A 24,262-nucleotide genomic window follows, 5' to 3' on the forward strand; every position below is an offset into this window, starting at 1 on the left:
TGCTCCCTTCTCCTCCCACCCTCAATCTTTCCCAGCATCAGGGTCTTTTACAATGAGTTGGCTCTTCGCATCACGTGGCCAAAGTATTGGAGCTTTAGCTTCAGCATTCATCCTTCAGTGAATATTAAGGATTGATTTCCTTTAGGAGTGACTGATTTGATCTCCTTGCTGTCCAAGGGATTCTCAAGAGTCTTCTCCAGCACCAATAGCTGATTCTTTTTTGAATGACAATAATTTTATTATTATCAGTCAGTTCAGTTCAGTTGCTCAGTCATGTCCGACTCAACTCTTTGAGACCCCATGGACTGAAGCATGCCAGACCTCCCTGTCCATCACCAGTGAATATTCTGGAATGATTTCCTTTAGGATGGACTGGTTGGATCTCCTTTCAGTCCAAGGGATTCTCAAGAGTCTCTTCCAACACCACAGTTCAAAAGCATCAATTTTTTGGTGCTCAGCTTTCTTTATAGTCCCGCTCTCACATCCATACATGACCACTGGAAAAACCCCAGCTTTGACTAGAAGGACCTTTGTTGGCAAAATGATGTCTCTGCTTTTTAATATGCTGTCTAGGTTGGTCGTACCTTTTCTTCCAAGGAGCAAGTATCTTTTGATTTCATGGCTTCAGTCACCATCTGCAGTGATTTTGGAGCCCCGAACAATAAAGTCTGCCACTGTTTCCACTGTTTCTCCATCTATTTGCCATGAAGTGATGGGACCAGATGCCATGATCTTAGTTTTCTGAACGTTGAGTTTTAAGCCAACTTTTTCACTCTCCTCTTTCACTTTCATCAAGAGGCTCTTTACTTCTTCACTTTCTGTCATAAGGGTGGTGTCATCTGCTATTCTACTTATCATCATCATTATTATGTTTTCCAAGTGAACACTGTTTATACATACTCACTTTCCCTTGACTGTTTATCACAACTCTGACTCTCAATAATTTATTATTGTTAGAACTTAGACCAAGTGTTGTCATTTCTGTCCACCAGGTTTACAGTGGGAATTCTTTTCAACAGCATTCATTAATGGGTTGGCAAATCTGATAAAGCACAGAAGAATGGGGTACTTATCAAAAGTATTAAAATTTTTGTTGAATATGTGTGTGGAATTATTTGAATGTTAAAGCCTTAGTATGCTATCATTGTTCAACATAGAGCTTGCTACCTTTTTTTTCTTCCCCACAAATAACCCTAAATTTTACCTACCAAATTGAACTGGCTATGCTAATATCTATCATGTAGGACTTTCTGTGAAAGCCAAAGGCTATGTGTAACATGGCTAAAGTGTGGCTGCTAAATTCGAATTACATCTCTTTTCTCTATTCTGCTTGTAGTTAATAAGTATTTAATTCATATTAAGTTTCCAGGACTAACGTGCCTTCTAAGGAATAAGTATTAGCATAAAATGAAAGTAAACAAAATGCCTCATTTGTTGGTGCTGAATTTTGCAAGACTGTCTGTATATCATCTAAGGTGTGCAAGGCATGGATAAAAATAGAAGAGTTAATAGCTTTATTCCCCACCCCCAAACCTCTTACCTCCAGCATTTTCATGCAGTTAAAAAAAATTTTTTTTTTATTGAAGTATAGTTGATTTACAATTCTGTGTTACTTTCTGGTGTAAAGCAAAGTGATTCAGTTAAATATATATTATATGTATTTTCAGATTCTTTTCCATTACAGGTTCTTACAAGTATGTAGGGGTTTTTTTACATTTAAAGTGTTATTTGTAAGATTTGTAATAATGATTTAAAATTATTACCTATTTTATTTTATATCTAGTAGCTTGTATCTCTTAATTCCCTTCCCCTACTTCTCCCCTCTTGCCATCCCCTTCCCCTCTGATAACTGCTAGTATGTTCTCTGTATCCATGAGTTTCTGTTCCTGTTTTGTTACACTCATTGACATTTGTTTTATTTTTTGGATTTAAGTGAAAAAATACAGTATGTGTCTTTCTCTGCATGCAGTTTTTGTTTTTTTTTAATTCAAAATTTAGTGCTCTTTATCAGTGAATTCAGGTATTAAGTATTAGTTCACCAGTCCAACTGACTTTATGTTATTCTGTGTATTAAAATTTAAGGACTAGGATTTTTAGGGCAGGGAGAAACAGGTATTGATCTCCAGAGACACCAACTGCTAAAAATAAAGATTTGTTTGCCCTTTGTGCTTATTTCTAGGAGACCAACGATCAGATACTCACTTGGAGGGCGAGAAATATGGTAAGTCAGTCTGAGTGCTAAGTATTAAGTTTGTCTAAGAATGCTTTATGACAGTCTGTTGCAAATATATGATTCTTTCAAACTCGAGGAATGCCTAATATTTAGTTGATAAAGACTAATTGCTGATGAAGACTTTTTGGGTTCTTTCATGTGGCTGATTTCTACCTCCTGAAGGAGTTCCTTCTCTTCAGAGTTATAAAAGAATCCCCAAGGAAGAGCATCATATATCTACTATGTTTCCTGACCTCAGTTCATCCCATACATGTTGATTTCTTCAGGTCCTTCCATCCCAGTTTATAACTTTGACACATGTGTCTTATTTACATCTTTTCCTGATCAAGATCTCCACTATCAATCTTCTTGGATGTTTCATGAGTGTCTTAGCCAATCGTCTTCATTTTCTAACACCTGATTTGCTCCTCAGTCAGCCCTTGGTAGTCAAGTCTTGCTACTCCACAGGTGGACCAATGGCCTGGGTGTTATTACCTGGGAGTTTGTGAGAAATGCAGAATCTCAAGGCCTGCCCCAGAATTAATAAATCAGAATCTGCACTTTCACAAGATCCCCAGTGATTCATACATACGAAAGTTTGAATCACACAGGCTTTAAGAATTTTTCTTCATGTATGCACTCTCATTGTCCCTGAGAGCTACAGATAAGTACTTTTCTGCTGTGACTTCCAATATCACTTGGGTTTCAAATCATCAACTAAAAAGATGAGCATATATGTACCTTCTTACCTCTATTCTCAAACCCACTTTTTGGACTCTTGTATACTTTAATTTTACCTGTGTAGATTCTATTGTTTATTATACTGCATAGCATTTTATAGTTCTCAAAGTTCCCTCACACAGATTTTATTTGATCACACATGATCCTATAAAGTGGGAAGGTAGGTAATATAATCTTTTGTAGAAGCTATATTATAAATTTTCTACTTCTGATTTTCTAGCCTTAGGTGGGGAAAAGATCTGTGTCAGCAGGTATTTTTTTCCTACCTTAACAGAAAAATAGAAGTCAAGCCTTTGGGGGCTACCAGAAATCAGTCAAGTTATTCTGACTAAAAATGTATCATAATTCAAAATCATGTTTTATTGCTCAGTATGATCAGTTCAGAGAAGGAAATGGTAACCTACTCCAGTATCCTTGCTTGGAGAATCTCCATGGACAGAGGAGCTTGGCAGGCTACAGTTCAAAGGGTTGCAGAGTTGGGCAGTTGAGCAACTAAGCACGCATGTATGCATGATCAGAGTTTACTTTTCATTTGCAAACCTTGTTTGTCTTCTTAATTAAAATAATTTGCGTCCATGAAAAGTTTCAATAGAATTTTTAAATAAAAATAATATTCAATTCTTCAAACCTTTTTTATTAAAAAAGAAGAAAAAACCCTTTATATATATATATATGTACATATTTATGTACGTATCTTTAGCATTGTTAGTTTTATTTCTCAGGATAATTTCTACCTAATCTAATTTTACTTGGGTCAAATTATGTTTCCACAGTATCAAAATGCCAGGGTTAAAATATTCTGCTGTACTTTTAATTGCTACATTTCCCCCCCACCTCAGTCAGGCTATCAGTGTTAACTATAGCTGTAACAATGGAAAATTACTGCTAAAGCAAGTTTGACTTCAAGTGGAAATTCCAGAAAGCCTAGAGGCATCTTGCAGGGAGCAAATGTAAATTTAAGGGCAAAGGACACATTTTCTTCAGGCAAAAGTGTCAAATTGACTTCTTACTTCCTGGGAAAGGGTTCTCTCCTTACCTTGGAGCTTTTATTTTACCCGGCAACCCAAGCTGGCTTCCTCTCTCTCCATAGCATTGAGTGCCTCTTGGCACAGAATATTGCAATCAGCTATTCCACATCTATGTGAACAAGAGCCTTTGGAAGCAGGAACTGATTACAATATATGATTTCCTCACACTATTCAACAGGACACCTTTTATTTTAGTTTTTGATAACTTGGTTTAAATAACTGAAATGTATATATCTTGCATTATTAATTCTTGGAATGGTTTGGACTTTGCCTGCCTACTCTTCCAAATTATTAATATTAAACATAGATAAAGGTGGCTATTCTAGAATGGCATTCATTTTATTTCCCAAATGTCTTTTTATTTTGGCATTTTCTTGAGAATCAGGAAGGCTGAATGTCATGGATTTTAGAACACTACTTGGGTCTTTCGGAGGGTTGACATGACAACAACTGTAACAATAAAATGTTTTCATAGCGCTTACTATGTGCTGGATGCTGTTCTAATTGCTTTATATATGTGAACCTACTTAATCTATTAAGTAAATTCTTTGAGATTGGTTTCATTTCCCCCATTTTACAGTTGAGAAAACTGAAGCATAGAGAGGTTAAGTAACTTGTGAAAACTAGCACAGTAAAAATCTGATACAAACTGCATAAAGTTGTATATTTTAAAAAAGACTTTGTAATTAAACAAAAAAACTTGATTTCCCCACCTTAGGAAATGAGGCGAGCCTGTAATTTTCCATTGACATATCCTTGTTGCCCATAAGTGGATAGAGAAGTTTGAAGTATTTGATAAAAGTGGATCCAAAAAAAAAAAAAAACAAAAAACAGAAAAATAGAAAGAAAAAAAAAAAAAGTGGATCCAACTGGAAAACTGAAGTGATTTCTCCACATGGGACTGAGACCACAGCCTCAATCCTCTTTCCCAGCAGACTTCTTAGTTTAGGTCTTTATAGCACATGCAGAATATTCATTCATATAACCAACATAACTGGTCATACTATTAAGGAGTTCATGGGGACAAACTACATTCAGTCAAGATTTGTTAAACACTCTATTTCTTATTACTTAAACAGGGAAATTACATTTTCTCTCCCATTCCTGCTTCTGTCTGTCTCTGTCAGCAGTGATTCCTTTCAATAGCTCCCTCATTCTCACTCAGATCCCATGTCAAAGCTTCTCTTTCCAGCGGTGCTCAGCTTCCTGTTTGATCTCTGCAGGAAACCAAGGTTCATCTCTGAATTTCAGTTGAATGTTCTGACTACAACTGTATGTCACAACTTCTAGGAGGGTTGCTCTGGTTTGAATGTTGTTCCTTCTGTCCCCTCTGTACAGTTTATGAGACTGCCTCTGGTTTTCTAGTGGTTCTACATTCTCTCTACTTTGGATCAGAGCCGTGTGGGTAGGCTGTATTCTGCATTTTCAATCTCTTGATTTTTGGCAGTTGTAGGCATTTTTATTCAACAAGCATTTATTCAGGATCCATCCATATGCCAGAGGTTTAGAGCCTGAGGGAACCTTGAAGATCATCTTCAATATCTTCCTTTTATAGGTGAAGGGTTGAAGTTCAGAGGGTTTAAAGGGCTTCCCTCATATTGTGAGTGCTGGGCCAGGATTAGACCCAGATCTTAGAATCTGTGCTCTCTCAACACCATGTTTTTCAGCCTTTATACTTTTAATTTGAGGAATATGGTTATTCTTAGGCTTCCATAATATTCTTAAATTTCCCCTAAAAGCTTAAAAATATTAATAAGTATCTCCTTGCTTTTATAACCAGATAGCTAGGATGCCTAATAAAGCAAAACTGGTTGCAAAATTGGCCCAGATTCCTTTTATGTTTCCAGAGATTCTTAATATATTTTTGAATATCACCAAGAATTCCTACTCATTTATTTCTCTACTTGTGTAACTTCATATTTGCATTTTATCCCAGTTTAGTTTACTCTTGTAGGATAAGGTGAGAGCAAAGCACATTAGCATGAGGACAAGAGGTAAGAAGTACCCACTCTATAAATTGTATGGAAAGGGGCACCTTTAGGCATTTATAAGCACACATCCTTGAATATTTTTGTAATGCTTGAGAGTATTCTGATAAATATACTACCTGAGGCTAGTTGAAGAGATGAAAAAAGTAATAAAAGAGGGGAACTGTTTAAAGTAAAAGAAATTCCAATAAACAAATCCTTAAAACATTATACTCTTCTTTCTAAAATAATAATTTCAGATGTAGATAGGCATAAGTGTACATTATAGCCTTTGCATACAAAGAGCCCAGAAACTTTTTCTATTCTCCTGAAAATGCAGGAGACCCTACAATGTTAATTTTTGAGCTTGACATTCTTTTCCAGATGACCAGGCCTGCCTTAACACCAGTGGGTGGAACATTGAGGAATATCATTTTTCTATTTATTGAAGAAAGCTCTTCAGTTAGAACCACCCTTAGCAGAAAAAAAGGCTAAGCTACTCAATTTATTTTTAAACGTAGATAAATAGTATCTTAGCAGCTCAGAACTTGCTGAGAAAACTGGATTGCTTAGATGGGAAAGTGCAATTGAGGTTTGAGAATATGAGCTGGAAGCAGGTCATGGCTACCCAATTGGAAAACTTCAACTGGAAACCTAGTAATTGGTTAACTTGAGGTTAGTGGCTCAGTTGTGTCCGACTCTTTGTGACCCCATGGACTGTAGCCTGCCATGCTCCTCTGTCCATGGGGATTCTCCAGGCCAGAATACTGGAGTGGGTTGCCATGCCCTCCTCCAGGGGATCTTCCTGACCCAGGAATAGGACCTGGGTTTCCCGCATTCCAGGCAGATTCTTTACCATCTAAACCACTAGCGAAGCCCATGTTAATGTAATACTTATCAGATTATTTATTTTATACCAAAGTATATAAGTGGTAAGAAGACAGAAATGAATCACTCTTGCTTTCTTTGAATATTGTCCATAAAACCATAAGAATAAGAGAGATGTGTGCCTGCAAAGAAAATTTCCATTGAACTATAGTTTGGTATTGCTGACAGATTTTAATGTGTATCTAACTGGTTGGTACACTTCATGTTCCGCACATAAACCTCTTTGTTATAGGGTAGAGTGTGGCAGAGTGCGGAAACAGTAAATGTAGGAAATGTTCTTATGGTTGCATGTCCCTCAGGAAGCAGAATTCCTTTTAACAATAATAGATAATAATAAACAATAATAATGAACTTCTTGGAATACATTTTCAGGACATTTGATTTTGAGCATTCAAAATACCAGTTTGTCCTGAATTTGTGAGTGCCGTGTGTGTGTGTGCATTGGTGTGTATATGATGGCATGTGAGAAAGGGAGAGCCAAAGTCAATTTTGTTATGATATCAAGATACCTACTTAAAGTAGATTTTACAAACACATCTTCCAGAAAAACTGAGTTGATGCCACCTAAGTCAGAGCTCATTAGGACTACAGAACAAATAATTACTCACATCAGTGATTATGATAAGAACCTTGACCTGATTGGTCAGATGGTCTTGTTAAATGTGATACTTAGCAGGAGGCCTTTTTTTTCTTGGTTACTCTGTAAGATAATTCTGGTTAAAGCAACATTTCCTGATAATACTGGCATTTTACTCAAATACCTGGGTTAGTGATATACTAGCCTAAATAAATATTCAAAAATTGTTAGTTATTTGTTAAACTTTTATAAACCTAATTAAATACTTTTCTGCAAATGTATAAACCAATGTATTCCTTAAGCACAAGGAGCATGATATCCAGGTGCAATGCAAAAAATTTGGCTTTTTATATAATTAACATCTCAAGCTGAATCTTAATTTTATAAAGTATACCATTGGCACAGTAATCTCTATCGCTACTGTAAATATACTAAATATGACGTGCATGCTTATACCAGTTTCCTCTTTGCTTCACATATTCACTGCATGTTTTTGTTTTGTTTTTAAAATAATTTATTGAAGTATAGTTGATTTACAATGTGGTGTTGATTTCTGCTGTACAGCAAAATGATTCACATATATATATATACACACACACACATTTTTTCCATATTCTTGTCCATTATGGTTTATCACAGGATATTGAGTATAGTTCCCTGTGCTATACAGTAAGGCTTTGTTGTTTGTTTATCCTATATATAATAGTTTGCATCTGCAACCCCCAGCGTCCCCCTCTGTCCCTCCCCATTCCCCTTGGCAACCACAGTCTGTTCTCTATTTCTCTATTTACTACATCTTGATTTACACCATTTCAAGCATTTTTTCCCCCTAAAGAATCTGTTGGAGAACCTTGACTGCTCAAACTCTTACCTGCTTTCTGTACTGTTCTTCTCTTTGGATGTTTACTAAGTACTTAAACTGTGAATCGGGTACAGTGTCTCATATGAAATAAAGTAGCTCATAGAGTAAAAAGCTTTCAAAGAAACAATCTAGAATTGTGGGTGTATGTGTGTATGTGTGTGTGTGTTTAAGAAGCAGAGAACTAGAAACAGATGAGTGTAAAAGTCATATTAAAATTTATTTTGGCTGCACGGGCTTTTCTCTAGTTTCAGCAAGGAGAGGCTACTCTCTAGTTTCTCTGCGTGGTTTCTCATTGTAGTGGCCTCTCTTATGGAGCAAGGGCTCTAGGGCTCATGGGCTCAGCAGTTGCGGCTCCCTGGCTCTAGAACACAGGTTCAATAGTTATGGCACATGGGCTTAGGTGCTCCACAGCGTGTGGGATCTTCCTGGACCAGGGATTGAACCCATGTCTCCTGAATTGGCAGGAGGATTCTTTACCACTGAGCCACCAGGCAAGCCCCAAAGTCATATTAAATTTTAAAGGCAAGTTTGTCTTCCTTAAAACTTCTGAAGGTCTGGAGTGGGTTTTCTGGAAACGGTGTGTGACATTACATATTCAGTCATACTTGTTGGTTTTCCTAATGAGATCTAAGAACAGAGTTAAATTCAAATTATTAAGAAAGATAAAACTAGCTGATCTGAATAAATTTTTAAGTTAGTTATCACCATATTTACACAGTGATTCACTATTTCCTCGACACACTGAATTTCTCCATTCCAGATTTTCCTTTCTTCGCCCACTGGGCCCAGGCTCTCACCAAGTCTAGCTCAAAGGCCAACCCCTTAATTTGAAGGCTTTCCTGGTATCTTCAGCAGAATGTGAATCATCCTTCCTTCACATTTCCCAAGTCCTTTGTTATACTAGCCTTCGAGCACTCTTGGTGTTGTTCCTGAGTTACAGTATTGATGTATTACTGCTTCTACACTGAGATTTCCTTCACAGAGGGAGCTTTCTTTCTAATTCATCTTGAGCCCCACAGTGGAAGTGCCCAAGTGAAATAAAATCAATTCTATTCAATACTTGGGCTTCCCAGGTGGCTCAGTGGTAGTGTACTTGCCTGCTATTGAAGGAGACACAAGAGACGTGGGTTCGATCCCTGGGTTGGGAAGATCCTGTGGAGGAGGGCATGGCAACCCCCTCCAGTATTTATGCCTGGAGAATTCCATGGACAGAGGAGCCTAGTGGGCTGCAGTACATGGGGCCACAAAGAGTCGGGCACGACTGAGTGACTGAGTGCTAATTCAATACTCAGAGAAAAATATTCAGAGGTCAAAATTAATTTAAAGGGAAGTTTTTTTTTTTTTTTTGGTCAGGACACATTATATTTTATGGGCACTAGGTCAGTGAAGAGTATTCCAGGTTGCCTGAGCCTCTGAGTTCAGGACGCTTTGGAGCTGAGCTATGTGAAGGCACATTTGGTCATTTTGGTGGCTGGAAGGGCACCAGATGGTAAAGCCAAGAGAGGAAGATGTAAAGGTGATCCTTTCTTTTCTCTCAAGTCTCACTAGTAAAGTAAAGGAAGGCAGGGTGAGTGGCATGGATATGGGAATTAAAATTGAGCTGGCCTGTTAGGACATCAGTGGGTATGGAGAAGGATAATTTTTATTGAGGGTCTATGATATGTCAGACATGTTACACATGGTATTTAAGGTAAAACTGTAATAATCATAATGCTTTCTCACATTTATGGAAATATCTCATACTTTTTATAAATGACTTCACATCATGATCTCACTTCAAGCCAAGATCTCACTTTCAAGCCATGGCATAGGTAATGTATTGATTGCATCCTTCGTTTTACAGAAACTAAGGTATGAAAGGGCAAAATTTGTTCAAAGTTACATACTGAGTCAAAGACATAGGACTTGAATATAAATTTTGTTTTTCTGTTTCTTGTTTGACTCTCTATTGAATCTTTTTTATGTTATAAAACCAACAATGTAATTTTTAATTGTTTTATACAGGTGTCTTTTAAATCAGTTAAGAGCTTTTTATTTCTTCATATGCATCAACACTGGTTTTATTTTGGGAAATATTTTATTGTGGGAAATTTTTGTTTATAAAACAATATCATAATTTAAAAGTTTTAACTAAATATATATTGCTAAATAAATAAGCACATCTTACTAATCTCTCACTTGTGACTCTAACCAATAACAGAGTGGGGAGGAGTGAACATTAGGAAGTAGATATACTTGTAATAACCTATAATGGAAAAGAACCTATAATGGAAAAAGAACCTGAATCACTTTGTAGTACATTTGGAAGTAACACAGCTTTGTAAATCAACTATACTTCAATAAAAAGAAGTAGATATAAGTTTCAGAGGTAATGGGGGAGTATATCTAAGTCTTTGTCTACTGATTTTAAAGTTGGCCTATGTGGAAGAGGGAGTTACCAGGTGGCTCAGTGGTAAAGAAACTGCCTGCCAGGCAAGAGAGGCAGGTTCAATCCCTGGCTTGGGAAGGTCCCCTGGGGAAGGAAATGACCACCCACTCCAGTATTTTTGCTTGGAAACTCCAATAGACTGAGCTTGGCAGGCTATAGTCCGTGGGGTCACAAAAGAGTAAGACATGACTTAACAGCTAAACGACAGAAAAGTGGAAGACAGTAGCAGACTCTCATCATCTTGGCATAGAAAAGATTCTGTCCAAAACTGTTTACTTGAGAATATAGAGCTACCTAATAGACCTGAGTCAAAAATAAATGTCTTAGAAATAGAGAGTTCCTGGAAGAAAGAGAAGACCTAGAAGGTTTTCATTAAGAGATTGGACCACTGGATGACCGATGGATTTTTTGAGCTCTTCTAGGTACCGGAGAAGGAAATGGCAACCCACTCCAGTATTCTTGCCCAGAGAATCCCATAGACAGAGGGGCCTGGCGGACTATAGTCTATGGGATCATAGGGAGTCAGACATGACTGAGTCACTAAACAGCTATCTACCTTAAATTAGGTATTATCCCATTAACAGTAAAGCTTTGGGAATGATTGGAATTGGGCTAAACTTGAGTTATCTTCAAAATGCCTACAACAGCCCCTTGTGCACAGCTGTGCTAACCTCTACATAAAGCTGCTCTAAAGGGCGCCACCTCCATCCTTTAAGAGCCTTTTCTGATGGCACTGAGATAACCAGGTGAATTTAATGGCTAAAGTAACAACTGCAGTGATTCTACAGGTAGACTCTATATGTGTTCTTCAGAGGTAGAAACTTTAAAATCTCTCTAAAGTAATTCACTTATTTCAAAAAGTACTAATGGGAGGAAAGGTCATATATTAATTTACAGGCCTTTGAGACAAATAAACTGTAAAAGAAGAATCATCCTTAGAAGAGTGTGGCAAATCTTACCCTATATTATTTCATTTTTAATTTTTTTTAATTGAAATATAATTGCTTTACAGAACTGTGTGGGTTTCTGCCAAATATCAACATGAATCAGCCATAGGTATATGTATATCCCCCGCCTCTTGAATCTCCCTTCCACCTTCCTACTCATCCCACCCCTTTAGGTTGTTGCAGAACCCCGGTTTAAATTATTTTCTTCTTGATGAACCTGAAGCTGGAGTTTGCACCCATCCTTGGGTGCCTCAGCAGTAGGAACTGTCTATTGGCAGGAATGTGCTTGAGAACTGTACACATTTGCCCTGACCTGGGAATTCGTTTTCATTGTCTCGTCTGTAGAAGGCAAGTTTGAAATCTGGCAGGCAGTCAAGCTTCTAAAATATGAAAGCATAGCACTTCTTAAGTCAGTTTTATGATGCGTTCTGGTCAATAGTCACATGTGCAGCATTATGAAAAGCTGAACTGGCCTGTCTATGTTAGAGAGTGAATAAAAAGTGGTGGCACAGATAACTAAAAAGACAGTTCTAGGTGACATTCCATTATTTGTTCATAACAAATATTTAATCCGCAGCTGCTATGATTCAGAATTGCTGTTCAGAGTGGCAGGGCATATAGTAGTGGATAAAACAAAGCCCTTACCCTCTTAGAGTTTATATTCTAATGGAAAAGACAGACAATAAATAAAACAACTTTCCAAACTTGTCCAAAAGTGGTTCTACCAGTTTCCTTCTCACTCACAGTGTATGAGATCTCATTATTCCACATCTTCTGTCAACATCATATTATCAAGCTTTTTACTTTTTACAAGTGTTTTGGGGTTATATATTTCTTTCTTTTTGTGGTTTTTGTTTATATCTGCCTTATTATTAATGAAATGGAATTGTTAAGTTGCTCAGTCATGTTCAACTCTTTGTGACCCCATGGACTGCAGCACGCCAGGCTTTCCTGTCCTTCACCATCTCCTGGAGATTGCTCAAACTCATGTCCGTTGAGTCAGTGATGCCATCCAGCCATCTCATCCTCTGTCATCCCCTTCTCCTCCTCATTCAATCTTTCCTAGCATTAGGGCCTTTTCTAATGAGTCAGCAATTTGCATCAGGTGGCCAAAGTATTAGAGCTTCAGCATCAGTCCTTCTAATGAATATTCAGGACTGATTTCCTTTAGAATTGACTGACTGGACCTTCTTGCAGTCCAAGGGACTCACAAGCATCTTCTCCAACACCACAGTTCAAAAGTGTCAGTCTTTGGCACTCAGAGTTCCTTATGATCCAACTCTCACATCCATACATGACTACTGGAGAAACCATAGCTTTGACTATATGGACCTTTGTTGGCAAAGTAATGTCTCTGCTTTTTAATATGCTGTCTAGGTTTGTCATAGCTTTTATTCCAAGGAACAAGTGTCTTTTAATTTCATGGCTGCAATCACCATCTGCAGTATTTTTGGAGCCCAAGAAAATAATGTCTTCACTGTTTCCAGAATACTACTTTATTATTTATTGACCATTTTGATTTCCTCCTCTGGAGTCCCTACCCAAGTCCTTTGCTCACTTTTCCATGAAGTTTTTGGTTGGTCTTTTTCTCTTTGAACCATAGGACTTCTTTACATACTCTGGGTATTAGTAATTCAGTGTTATAGGTGTTACTAGTATCCTCTGTGAATGTCTTATCCCACTTTTTCGTGAGTCCTTTGAAAACAGAATTTCTTACTTTTGTTGTAGTTAAATTTATCATTTATTTCCCTTGTATCTAGTCCTTTTTTTTCCTGTTGCTCAATAAATCTCTCTGAGGTTTTATAATTTTATCTTTCACTTTAAGTTTTTCTATCTGGAATCTGCTTTTGGGTCTGATGTGAGGTAGCAGTCCAAAATGATTATTATGTTTTCCTTTGTGTATATCCATTGTTCTATCACATTTATTGAAAAGAATGTATATCCATAGGGGTTTTATGACCTGTTTTATCGTAGTATTTGATAAACTACTGAGAAAGCATGTTAAAATATCCTACTATGTGAATTTGTCTGTTTTTTCTGGTAGTTCTATACAAGTACATTTAAAATTTCATTAATTTCATGTAATTGCAACTATTGCAGCATTCTGGTTAATTGAAACTTTTATCATTATGAAGTGACCCTCTTTATGCTACTAGTGCTTCCCACTGTAATTTCTGTTTTCAGAGACTACATACAACTCCTTTCTTTTGGTTATGATTTATATGCCACATCTTTTTTTCATCCTTTTACCTCAACTTTCTTATATTCTTATTTTTGGATATGCATATAGCATATAGTTGGATTTTTTTTATCTAGTATGAAAATTTTTATTTCTCACAGGCACATTTAGTCCATTTGTGTTGAATCTAATTCTCAATATATTTGAGTTTATATATGTCTTTTCTGCTACAACAAAATATCAGACTGGGTGGCTTTTAAACAACAGACATTTTTTCCTCACAATTCTGGTGGCTGGAAAGTCCAAGACCAAGGTGCTGGCCGATTTGGTTCCTGGTGAGAGCCTTTGTTCTGGCTTGACGATGTTTGCCTTCTCATTGTGTCTCCACATGGCAGAGAGAGTTGGCTCTGGTCTGTCTTCCTCTTTTTGCATGTGTGCATGTCCAGTTGCTCAGTCATGTCTGACTCTTTGCGACCCTTGGACTGTAGCCTGCCAATTTCCTGTCCATGGACTCCTCCAGGCAAGAATAGTGGAGTGGGTTGCCATTTCCTACTCCAGGGGATCTTCCCAACCCAGGGATCAAACCCACGTCTCCTGCGTCTCCTGCATTGGCAGGTGGATGCTTTACCACTGCACCATCTGGGAAGCTCCTTCCTCTTCTATGAGGACATTAATCCCATTGTGGGGGTCCCACCTTCATGACTTCATCTAAGACCCTTCTTCCTGATAGTATCATATTGAGTGCTGGGACTTCAATATATGAATTTGAGGAGGATACAAGGATTCAGTCCATTAACAATATGGATCACCTTATATAGGTATACCCTACTTTTCAAAAGTTCACTTTGCACCTCTTTGCTTTTTATGACAGACCTGCATTTGTATCTGTTTTCAGTAACTGAAAGATATCAGAAGATGATTTTCACTTTTACAAAAAGAGATGAAAAGTAGAAATAGCATTCAGCACTTGTTTTGCAATGCACCTTTTATAGAGGCCGCAGGCATTCTAGGCAGCAAGAGAGCACACCAGGCTCCTTCCTCAGTGTCTCAGCATCACACTGCCACAGCTTTAAACTGTGCCTGTGAGCATCCGTGCTTTATCTCAAATTATTTTGTGCATCTATTAGCAAGATGTGTCCTATGGTAATTGCTTCTTTGCTTAATGCCATTTTGGCTTACTAAAATTTTCATAGAAATGCTCTGCTTTTGGATAACAAGGGAAACCTGCATGGTACTTTTTCATTGCCTTAACTGTTCTGTAAAGATTTTCTTCTCTTTCTTATCTGATTCTGGATTGGCTAATTTTTCTTATTCCATTTTCCTTCCTATAATATTTTCAAAGTAATGTTTACCAATTCTGCTTTTTAAAATATTATAGCATGCATACTCATTAAAATTTAAAACTCCTTAATATTTTACTTCCTATTTACAGAATACAAAAAATGTACAATACTTCAAGTCTTTGATTACATTCTATAATTGCCATAATTTTCTTTTGTTTTATATAACCCCACATACTCTATTATTGTTGCTTTCTATAGCCACTGATTGTTCTCCCTTCTTAGGTGTTTAGATTTCTTCTTTCATCAAAGACCTTCCATTTGACTTACTGTTTATTCTTTCAGGAATATATATACTTAATATATTTCGGTGCGATGCTGCTAATGGCAAGCCTTCATGCTTTTTTTTTTCTGAAAAGTGCCTGTATTTCACCCTTTTTTGGGGAACATGACACAGGGACACTAGATGTCAGATGTCACTAGAGGTAGACTTCTGTGCTCTTTCATTGTCCCTCTCCACCATTACCATTCTTTCTTTCTGGAAATCTGATTTGACATGTAGTAAAACTTCTCACTCTGTACTCAAGTGTATCAACTATACCTTAATATTTTTTCATTCTTAGTTTCTTTATGCTACATTCTGAATAATTTATTTTTACTTACTTTCTAGTTTGCCAATTGCCTCTACAGCTGTGTCTAATCTGATGTCAAACTTACTAAATTTTACATTTCATTTACTGTATTTTCGCTTCCAGATTTGATTTGATTCATTTTCAAATCTGCAGAATAATTTTATATACTTTTTCACATTTAATTTCAAGCTTGTTTTTTATTTAGGAAAAACAGTGAGCATAGTTGTTTTATAATCTGGGACTAATGATTTAAATGTTTAAAGACTTTATTAGTCAAATTTTGTTGTGTGTTGATTATCTAGTTTTTTTGTGTGTGTGTTGTCTAGTTTCCTTATATAATTTGCTTTTTTAATTGTGAGGTGCCTATTTCGTTAGAAAATTATTTGTGAGAATTCTTAGAATAAAGATGAATTTGAACAGAAGTCTGTTATTGTCTGTCAGTTTCTTAGGAACCCATATAGATTAACTTCACATATACTGCAAATTCAAATGAGAGTGTTTTCGCCCATCTTACTGCTCAGTGTCACGGTAACTTTCTGAAGGGTAAGGTCCATTTTATTCTGAGGGTATAGTCCTTTGAAGTGCCAGCTTAGCAGAGGAACGATTTCCTATTGGACTTTCCTGCTCTTCTTGAGCAGCCTCTGGCCTGGAGCTTCTGTCCCCTTTGCTCCTTGCATTTGCTAAGTTGCTTAGTATCCTTGGGGTTATCATGACTTTAGCTGTATTCTCCTCTCTCAGGGTTCTCACTTTCACTTTGATTTGAGCCTGGCATTTCTTCATTGTTTTGTCAGCTCTCCAGTGCTCTAAAAATATTCTTTAAACTTTATATTCAGAATATTTAGTTGTTTTTATAGAAAGAGAGAAAGGAAAAACAGTTGAACCTCTCATGCTTTTGGAGTTGAAGCTAACAGACTTTCACTTCTAGATTTAATCTTCACAGTTTCATGTATCTACTGTTGTGGCATATCCGGGCTCCCTTGGTGGCTCCGATGGTAAAGAATCTGCCTGCAATGCGGGAGAACCAGGGTTCAATCCCTGGGGAAGGGAATGGCAACCCACTCCAGTATTCTTGCCCGGAGAATCCCATGGACAAAGGAGCCTGGTGGGCTACAGTCCATGGGGTCTCAAAGAGTTGGACACAGCTGAGTGACTAACACACATACACAATGTCGTGGCAGGTTATTTAGTCAAGTCATTGTCTTTCGTGCTAGATTTCCCTTCCCCAGTTTTTCCCCTCCCTTCTCTAAATCAGCGCAGAATGTAAAAGAAATAAACGCCCAAAGTTTTCTTTTGACATTGAACTTAAAATATGTTTACTCTTTTTGTGAAAAATCCATTCTAAAAGGAAAAAAAAATTCATGAGCATTTCTGCCTCGCATATGTTCTATAGATTTTACAAGTATAAAAACCAGGCTGTTTTATCTTTGACTTGATCCAAGGAGACAGGACTCCAGGAAGGAGTGAGATAAGTCCCCAGGCATCCATTCCAACTGAATATCTTGTTCTGTAACACACCCCAACCCATAGCACTAAGAAGAAAGAACATCAGTCTCTCTCTTTTGCTCTCTCTCTGAGTAGATTTAACAGTTTAGAGTGGATCATGAAATAGGTTGTGTATCCCTGATGGCTGCTGTTTCCCTGATGGTCATTATAAGTGACTAGTTTGACCAGTTGGTTAAAAACCATAGTTTACCACAATTTTTCCTCAGTTGTCTTATAAGTAGAGGCATCCACATGATACAGATTCTAATAGTGCACTCCATCTGCAGTTTTTATTTGTTGGTCATGATGCTTTGTGGGTTTTCCCAGTGATTATTATCTTCCATCATCTTGAGTTGTAGTAAAAGTCAGAGTTGATAAGCAGTTTAATTTTGTTCTCATAAATAACCTCTGGGTGATTTGAGGAAGTAGAAGAGATGTTATCACCAGCTACCAAAATGCTTTATGCACTTGTGATAAATTGACCAATTCTTGCTATTTTTCTTTAGTAGTGTTTATTCTTAAGTTCAACAGAAGTCTTTTACTCAACTATAGCTTTAAAGGTAATTTTCTTCTTTTTTGTTTTACAAAAGTTAATGTTCATATTTATATAATGATGAAAACGATCATTTTCCCTAACCTTTATTCATTCACTGTGTTCTTGACTGAACTCTGTAGATGGAAAGGCCAGATGAAGTCCCTTATTTTTATTTTTAGGGTAAGTAAATATGCTCCTTATTTCCTATCTCTGGTTGTGAAATTGTTTTTATAGTTTCTTGGAGGTATGGGAGTAGGGCTTGGCATGCTAATGAAATATATAACCTATGAAAACTGGAAAATAAGGAGTTGCTTCAGTGTAATTAGAGTATGTTATTGGTCTTTTTTTTTTTTAAGTGCCTCATGTTGAGCAATAAAATACAAATATGGCTAGAAAGAAATATTAGAAAACCCAAGCTGATAACCTTCAAACTCAATTCATGTTCTTGTTTGCTTCCAGACTATTTTTAAATCAATATTGATTCATAATTTTATTTATTCTGAGATGTGTGGTTATCCAGTAATTCATGGCTGTTCTATAGCAAAATTCAGTGCTTTGTCACAGTAGTCAAGGAAAATCATTTTTTCAGAAGTACATTTCCATTGCCCCCTAACCGTGCATCTTTCAGCATTGCCTATAAAACTGGTCTATTAGGAAGCAGCCTGAGTGTTTTATGTATGTTTTCTTTTGCTTGCTCAGTGGACATGAGGTTTCTTTTTTACTTATTTCTTCTAAGGTTGACATTCTAACTGAATGTTAACAATTTGTGTTCATATAGGGCAGATTATTTCAAATGATGATGCAAGCTATTTAGAAACCAACCCTGTGGATTTAAAGTGAAAGTGAAAGAGTTGCTCAGTCGTGTCCGACTCTTTGCAACCCCATGGACTATACAATCCATGGAATTCTCCAGGCCAGAATACTGGAATGGGTAGCTTTTTCGTTTTCCAAGGGATCTTCCCAACCCAGGGATCGAACCCAGGTCTCCCGCATTGCAGGTGGATTCTTTACCAGCTGAGCCCCAAGGGAAGCCCCCTAAAAAAAAAATCTTTGAAAAAAATATTAAAAAAAAATCTTAAAGCAAGAGATTTGACATTCCAGTGTTTTGTCATAGGGTGTTTTGTCATTCATATGTTGAGGACGTTTTTCAACATGGGGGAAGAACAACCATCAGAAGATCACGATACCATAGTATTGTTTGGTTTGGATCAGTGCTGAAGGAGTCTTATTTGCATATCTGTTCATCTTGCCATGTCCAGTGTGGGGTCATGTTTCTGCTCAAGAGGAGTTTCTGGAAGGCACATCATTTTCTGCAAGAGACATTGCCATCACGCGGTGATGAAGCATGGTACTATGCCCTTTCTTTCACCCCTACCAAGTGTACTCCTCTGCGGTGCTTCTGGAATTGCCTCATGTTCTCTGATTGCTACAGTCTCAGTCAGGCACCTACCACCACCTTATGTCTGAAATATGACAGCAATCTTCACGTTGGTTCCTCTGCCTTTGCTTTTCCATTTCCTCTGCATCATGCAGAAGCATAAACATGTGACGATTGTGTTACTTTCCCAGAAGACTTGAGGGGTTCTGTAAATCCTCCAGCTCCTGATGGTGTGCATCATTCCACTAACTGCTCTCATGTTTCTTCCCCCAGATTCTCTCTTTGCTCTGGCTCAGCATGTGCTTTTGTCCAGCTTTCCCAGATGACACAAGATTCTATCCTTTAAGCATGCTCAAAATTTCTTTCTTTCAAAAAGTGATTTCATAAATGTTTACACCCAGCTCAGTCATTGAAAGCATTTAGAATTGTTGGTGTCACTTATAGTCAGTGTGACAATCCAACTAAAGTTGGGTTGCATTAGATCTGCACAGATTGACTTTCATTATAAAGGTGATTTACATATACTTTACTATTTTCCAGTTAGATGGTCATCCTGAAGAAAGAAATTGTTTCCTTCTTTTTTCAGTTTGTACTTTTTGCTACTATCTATCGCTTTATAAATGACAAAATGAAACTTCAGAGAGGAAAAAAAGCAATTCTCTCAAGATCATACAGCTTGTAGTGGCAGAGATGACATTTGATGCCAGGTAATTTGAGAGCAATTTTTACTCATCAGTATGAGGTACTGTCTCCCTTACTTCCTTTGTTAACTCCTACCGATCTTGACATTACAAAATGAATGATAAATTAGTGTTAGTGATAGGGGAGTCATTTTTTTTAATGTAAGTGTGTTTTTAGGAGTCTATTAACTTGCTTTCAATCCAAGTTGAAACCTGTCTAAAATAATTAGCTGATGATTGTTAAGATTGATTTCCTATTTGTATTTTTATAACCTAAATTAAAATAGTTAGTGGTAGTCTGTCAGTCATGTCTGACTCTGCCATCTCATGGACTGTGGTCCACCAGACTTTTCAGTGGAATTCTTCATGCAAGAACACTGGAGCAGGTTGCCATTCCCTTCTCCAGGGAATCTTGTGACCCAGGGATTGAACCCAGGTCTCCCGCACTGCAGGCAGATACTTTACTACCTGAGCCACCAGGGAAGAGTTCACAATTACATTGACATTATTTTTAAACTTACTCTATAAATATTTATTGAATGCCTATTATGTATACACCAGGTACTGAAGCAGATAATAGCTATAGAGCAATCCCCAAAGTCTAGTTTCTGCCCTAAATGAGCTTTCAATCCAATAGGAGGAATAGTCATGTGTATTAGCTTCCTCTTGCTGCTGTAATGACTTTAGCACAAATGAGGTGGTTTAAAATCACACAGACTTATAATTCTGGAGGTCAGAAGTCCACAATAGGTCTCAGTGGACTGAAATCAAGTGTCACAGGGCTGCATTATTTCCTAGAGGTTCTATGGGAGAGAAATCAGTCTTCTTAAATTTCCACTTTCTAGAGGTTGCCACTACTCTTGCCTGGAAAATCCCATGGACGGAGGAGCCTGGTAGGATGCGGTCCATGGGGTCACTAAGAGTTGGACACGACTGAGCGACTTCACTTTCTCTTTTCACTTTCATGCATTGGAGAAGGAAATGGCAACCCACTCCAGTGTTCTTGCCTGGAGAATCCCAGGGACGGGGGAGCCTGGTGGGCTGCCGTCTCTGGGGTCGCACAGAGTCAGACACGACTGAAGTGACTTAGAATAGCATAGCATAGAGGTTGCCACGTTCCTTGACTCATCACTCACTTCAGTCATCAAAGCCAGCAACGACCAGTCAAGTTTTTCTCGTGTTGCATCACTTTGACCTTGTTTCTGCTGTCACATCTCCTTTGACTCTTCTGTCTCCCTTTTCCCTATTTAAGGACTCTTATGATTATACAAGGCTCACCTAGATAATCCAGGGTAATCTCTATGTCTTGTGATTTTCCACTTAACTAAATCTGCAAAGTCTCTTTTGCCATGTAAGGTAACATAGTCACAAGTTTGGAGATTAGGACATGAGCATCTATCTACCACAGCATGTAAACAAATACCTCGTTGGTACAGTATACCATGTGCAACAATACAGTATACCACGTGCAATAATAGAAATATATGTCTCAAAGAAGAATGGAATTAGCTACCATGATGTAGGGGCCAGTCAAAGTGGGCTCCACTTACTGGCATAATGACCAGTAGAATGTCTTTAGTCCTTGTCCTTGAAAATGAATAGGAAATTTGTGAGCAGAACTGTAGACTTCCTTTAGTCATTGCCAAGGGAACAAAGAGGGGAAAGTCCTATTATTCAGAGAGCACTGTATAAAATAGGAGCTTCCCTGGTAGCTCAGCTGATAAAGAATCTGCCTGCAATGCAGGAGATTCCAGTTCAATTTCTGGGTTGGGAAGATCCACTGGAGAAGGGAAAGGCTACCCATCCCAGTATTCTTGGGCTTCCCTGGTGGCTCAGCTGGTAAAGAATCCACTGTTCTTTACTGGCTGAGTCACTTTTGGAGGGGAACCATAGCAGTTCAGAATTACTAAAAGATCAAGTTTGAAGTGAGGGATGGTAGGAGATTAGGCGGGCAAATGGGCCAGATCAAGAAAGGCCATATGGGCTGTGAAATTGGAACATTATCCACTAAGAAATGGCAAGGAATATGGCTCTTTGTCCTTCATTAGAGGGAAGGAAACCTTTTCCTTTGATAAAATGACAGATCCTCATTTATAGACACACCATCATAAACATATTTGAAAAGTAAAGTAAAACAAGTATTTAATTATTCCCAATTCTCCACTGCCTGTTGTAGAATACTAAAGTAAGACAACTTTGTACCACATTATTTTTCCATGCTTGTTGGAAAGTTATCTGATGTGCTTGCTCATAATAGTTCTAAGTTCTCGGATACTTGTTTGCCCCACCTTAGTTCCCCCTTCACGCTCTAAGTCACATTAGATTATCTGAAGGAGAACACCTGAAGGAATAACATTAAATATCTCAGATTTTTGCTTTAAATGATCAATGGTAGTTATATTGTCATTTTCTTTGAGAAACAGATTGCTTTTAAGAAAGAAAAGTGTCTGGGCATGACCAGCTGCTTTATCTTGCTGTTTTCATTTGACTGAGTCATGTGCAGTTGGAATCCATAAACTGAATTAATTACCTGGACTGTTTTTCATAATCTTCAGGAATTATTTCTAGTAAGAAAAAATTGCACTGTATGCCTGCAATATAAACTGTTAGCTATAATAACAAATGTGCAGCTGTCTATAATGAATAATTTTTAGTGATTCTATTATCACAACAATTTTGGTGATCAGAGAGTCATAAGAACTGATGAAGCTTTTAAAATGATTACCTAATCTTAATTTCTTTTCTTTTCCTTTAAGTGAGAAATATGAATTGCACTTAATTAGCTGAGCTATGTGGTAGTGAAGCATTGTAGCTCTTTTTACTTAGCTGGTCCCTCAGTCTATTTATTCCAGAGATGCAATTAGAGCACATGAGAGCCTCAGAAAAAGCAATGCCCTGTATTGATTTCAGGAAATAAAAAATTTGCATGACAATACAGATTCTGTCAGCACATGGGGCAGGGTGAAGTTATCACTTTCCAGCTGCTATTACTATATGAAATCAGCTAAATCTTCTCATTTGACTGAGGTCTTAGTGTATTTGCAACTGAAATATAAGGCAGCCAGAAATTACAGTCAAAAAGTGTCAGCTTTTCAGAAGATTTGACAATAACGTTTCATTTACACCACAATCCACTTTTTCACTTTGTAAGGTACAAATCACACAAAACTTGGAAGCCAGCCTAGACACTTTTAAACCAGTTTTGCCCATCTTTTTGAAAAAAGAATAATTACAGGATCAATATAAGTTTCCAACCTCTTTCAATATATTTTCTTTCCCCACTCATCTATGACATTTCTCTAAGGTCACTATTGAGAAATTTACTGCCAGGTAGCTCAGCAGAGGCTTTGGGGTCAGACTGAATGCCACCTCCACCTCTTGTTAGCTGAAGGGCAAATTAGGTGTGACTCAACTTCCTCATCTATAAAATGGAAGGATAACAGTGGCATACATCATAGAATTATTGAGAGCATTAAATGACAAAATAAATATGCCAGTGCTATGTATTGCATAGTTCAAGGGGGTACTATTCACATTGTGTTTGTGTAGAATTGTAAAAAATGACATATGTGTGTAAAGCTGTTATAGCAGTTCCTGGTACAAATAAGCATTCACTTAATAATATTTCTGTGGAATTTATAATCCTTCTTTCTTGAAACTCTTGAGTTTTCTTGAATGTCACTTTCTGCTTCTCTTCCTATAGCTGTTATGTCTTACTCTTAATTGTGTGTTTCCCAAAGCTCATGCATATCTAATAATTTGCTTTTCTCTTACTTCATTAGGCTTGGTCTGTTATGTACAGCTAGAATTAAGGACAGTGCATGAATGAAACAGAGGTTAAGATTAAATTCAGAATGAAATCAAGTCAACTCAGTTCAGTTCAGTCGCTTAGTCATGTTTGACCCTTTGTGACCCCGTGGACTGCATTACGCCAGGCTTCCCTGTCTGTCACCAACTCCTGTAGCCTGCTCAAACTCATGTCCATCAAGTCGATGATGCCATCCAACCACCTCTTCCTCTGTTGTCCCCTTCTCCTCCTGCCTTCAATCTTGTCTAGCATCAGGGTGTTTTCCAGTGAGTCAGTTCTTTGCATCAGGTGGCCAAAGTATTGCAGCTTCAGCTTCAGCATCAGTCCTTCCAATGAATATTCAGAACTGATTTCCTTTAGGATGCACTATTTGATCTCCTTGAAGTCCAAGAGACTCTCAAGAGTCTCCTCCAACAGCAAAGTTCAAAAGCATCAATTCTTTGGTGCTCAGCTTTCTTTTGGTCCAATTCTCATATCCATACATGACTACTCGAAAAACCATAGCTTTGACTAGATGGATCTTTGTTGGCAAAGTCATATCTCTGCTTTTTAATATGCTGTCTAGGTTTGTCATAGCTTTTCTTCCAAGGAGCAAGTGTCTTTTAATTTCATGGCTGCAGTCACCATCTGCAGTGATT

At 37.6% G+C, this 24,262-nt stretch overlaps 1 protein-coding gene across 4 annotated transcripts in view; it reads left to right on the forward strand.

Moving 5' to 3' along the window:
• The window catches only part of SLC44A5 (solute carrier family 44 member 5), a 423,585-nt gene that overhangs the window by 220,167 nt on the left and 179,156 nt on the right, over positions 1 to 24,262 (forward strand). For all 4 annotated transcript variants that reach the window (XM_025288440.3, XM_044944837.2, XM_044944838.2 and 1 more), the window contains exon 2: positions 2,180 to 2,221. In XM_025288440.3, coding sequence (XP_025144225.1) covers positions 2,180 to 2,221 — 42 coding nt within the window. The remainder of the gene's footprint in view (positions 1 to 2,179; positions 2,222 to 24,262) is intronic.

This window comes from Bubalus bubalis, chromosome 6 (assembly GCF_019923935.1).
Source record: "Bubalus bubalis isolate 160015118507 breed Murrah chromosome 6, NDDB_SH_1, whole genome shotgun sequence".
Classification (NCBI taxonomy): domain Eukaryota; kingdom Metazoa; phylum Chordata; class Mammalia; order Artiodactyla; family Bovidae; genus Bubalus; species Bubalus bubalis.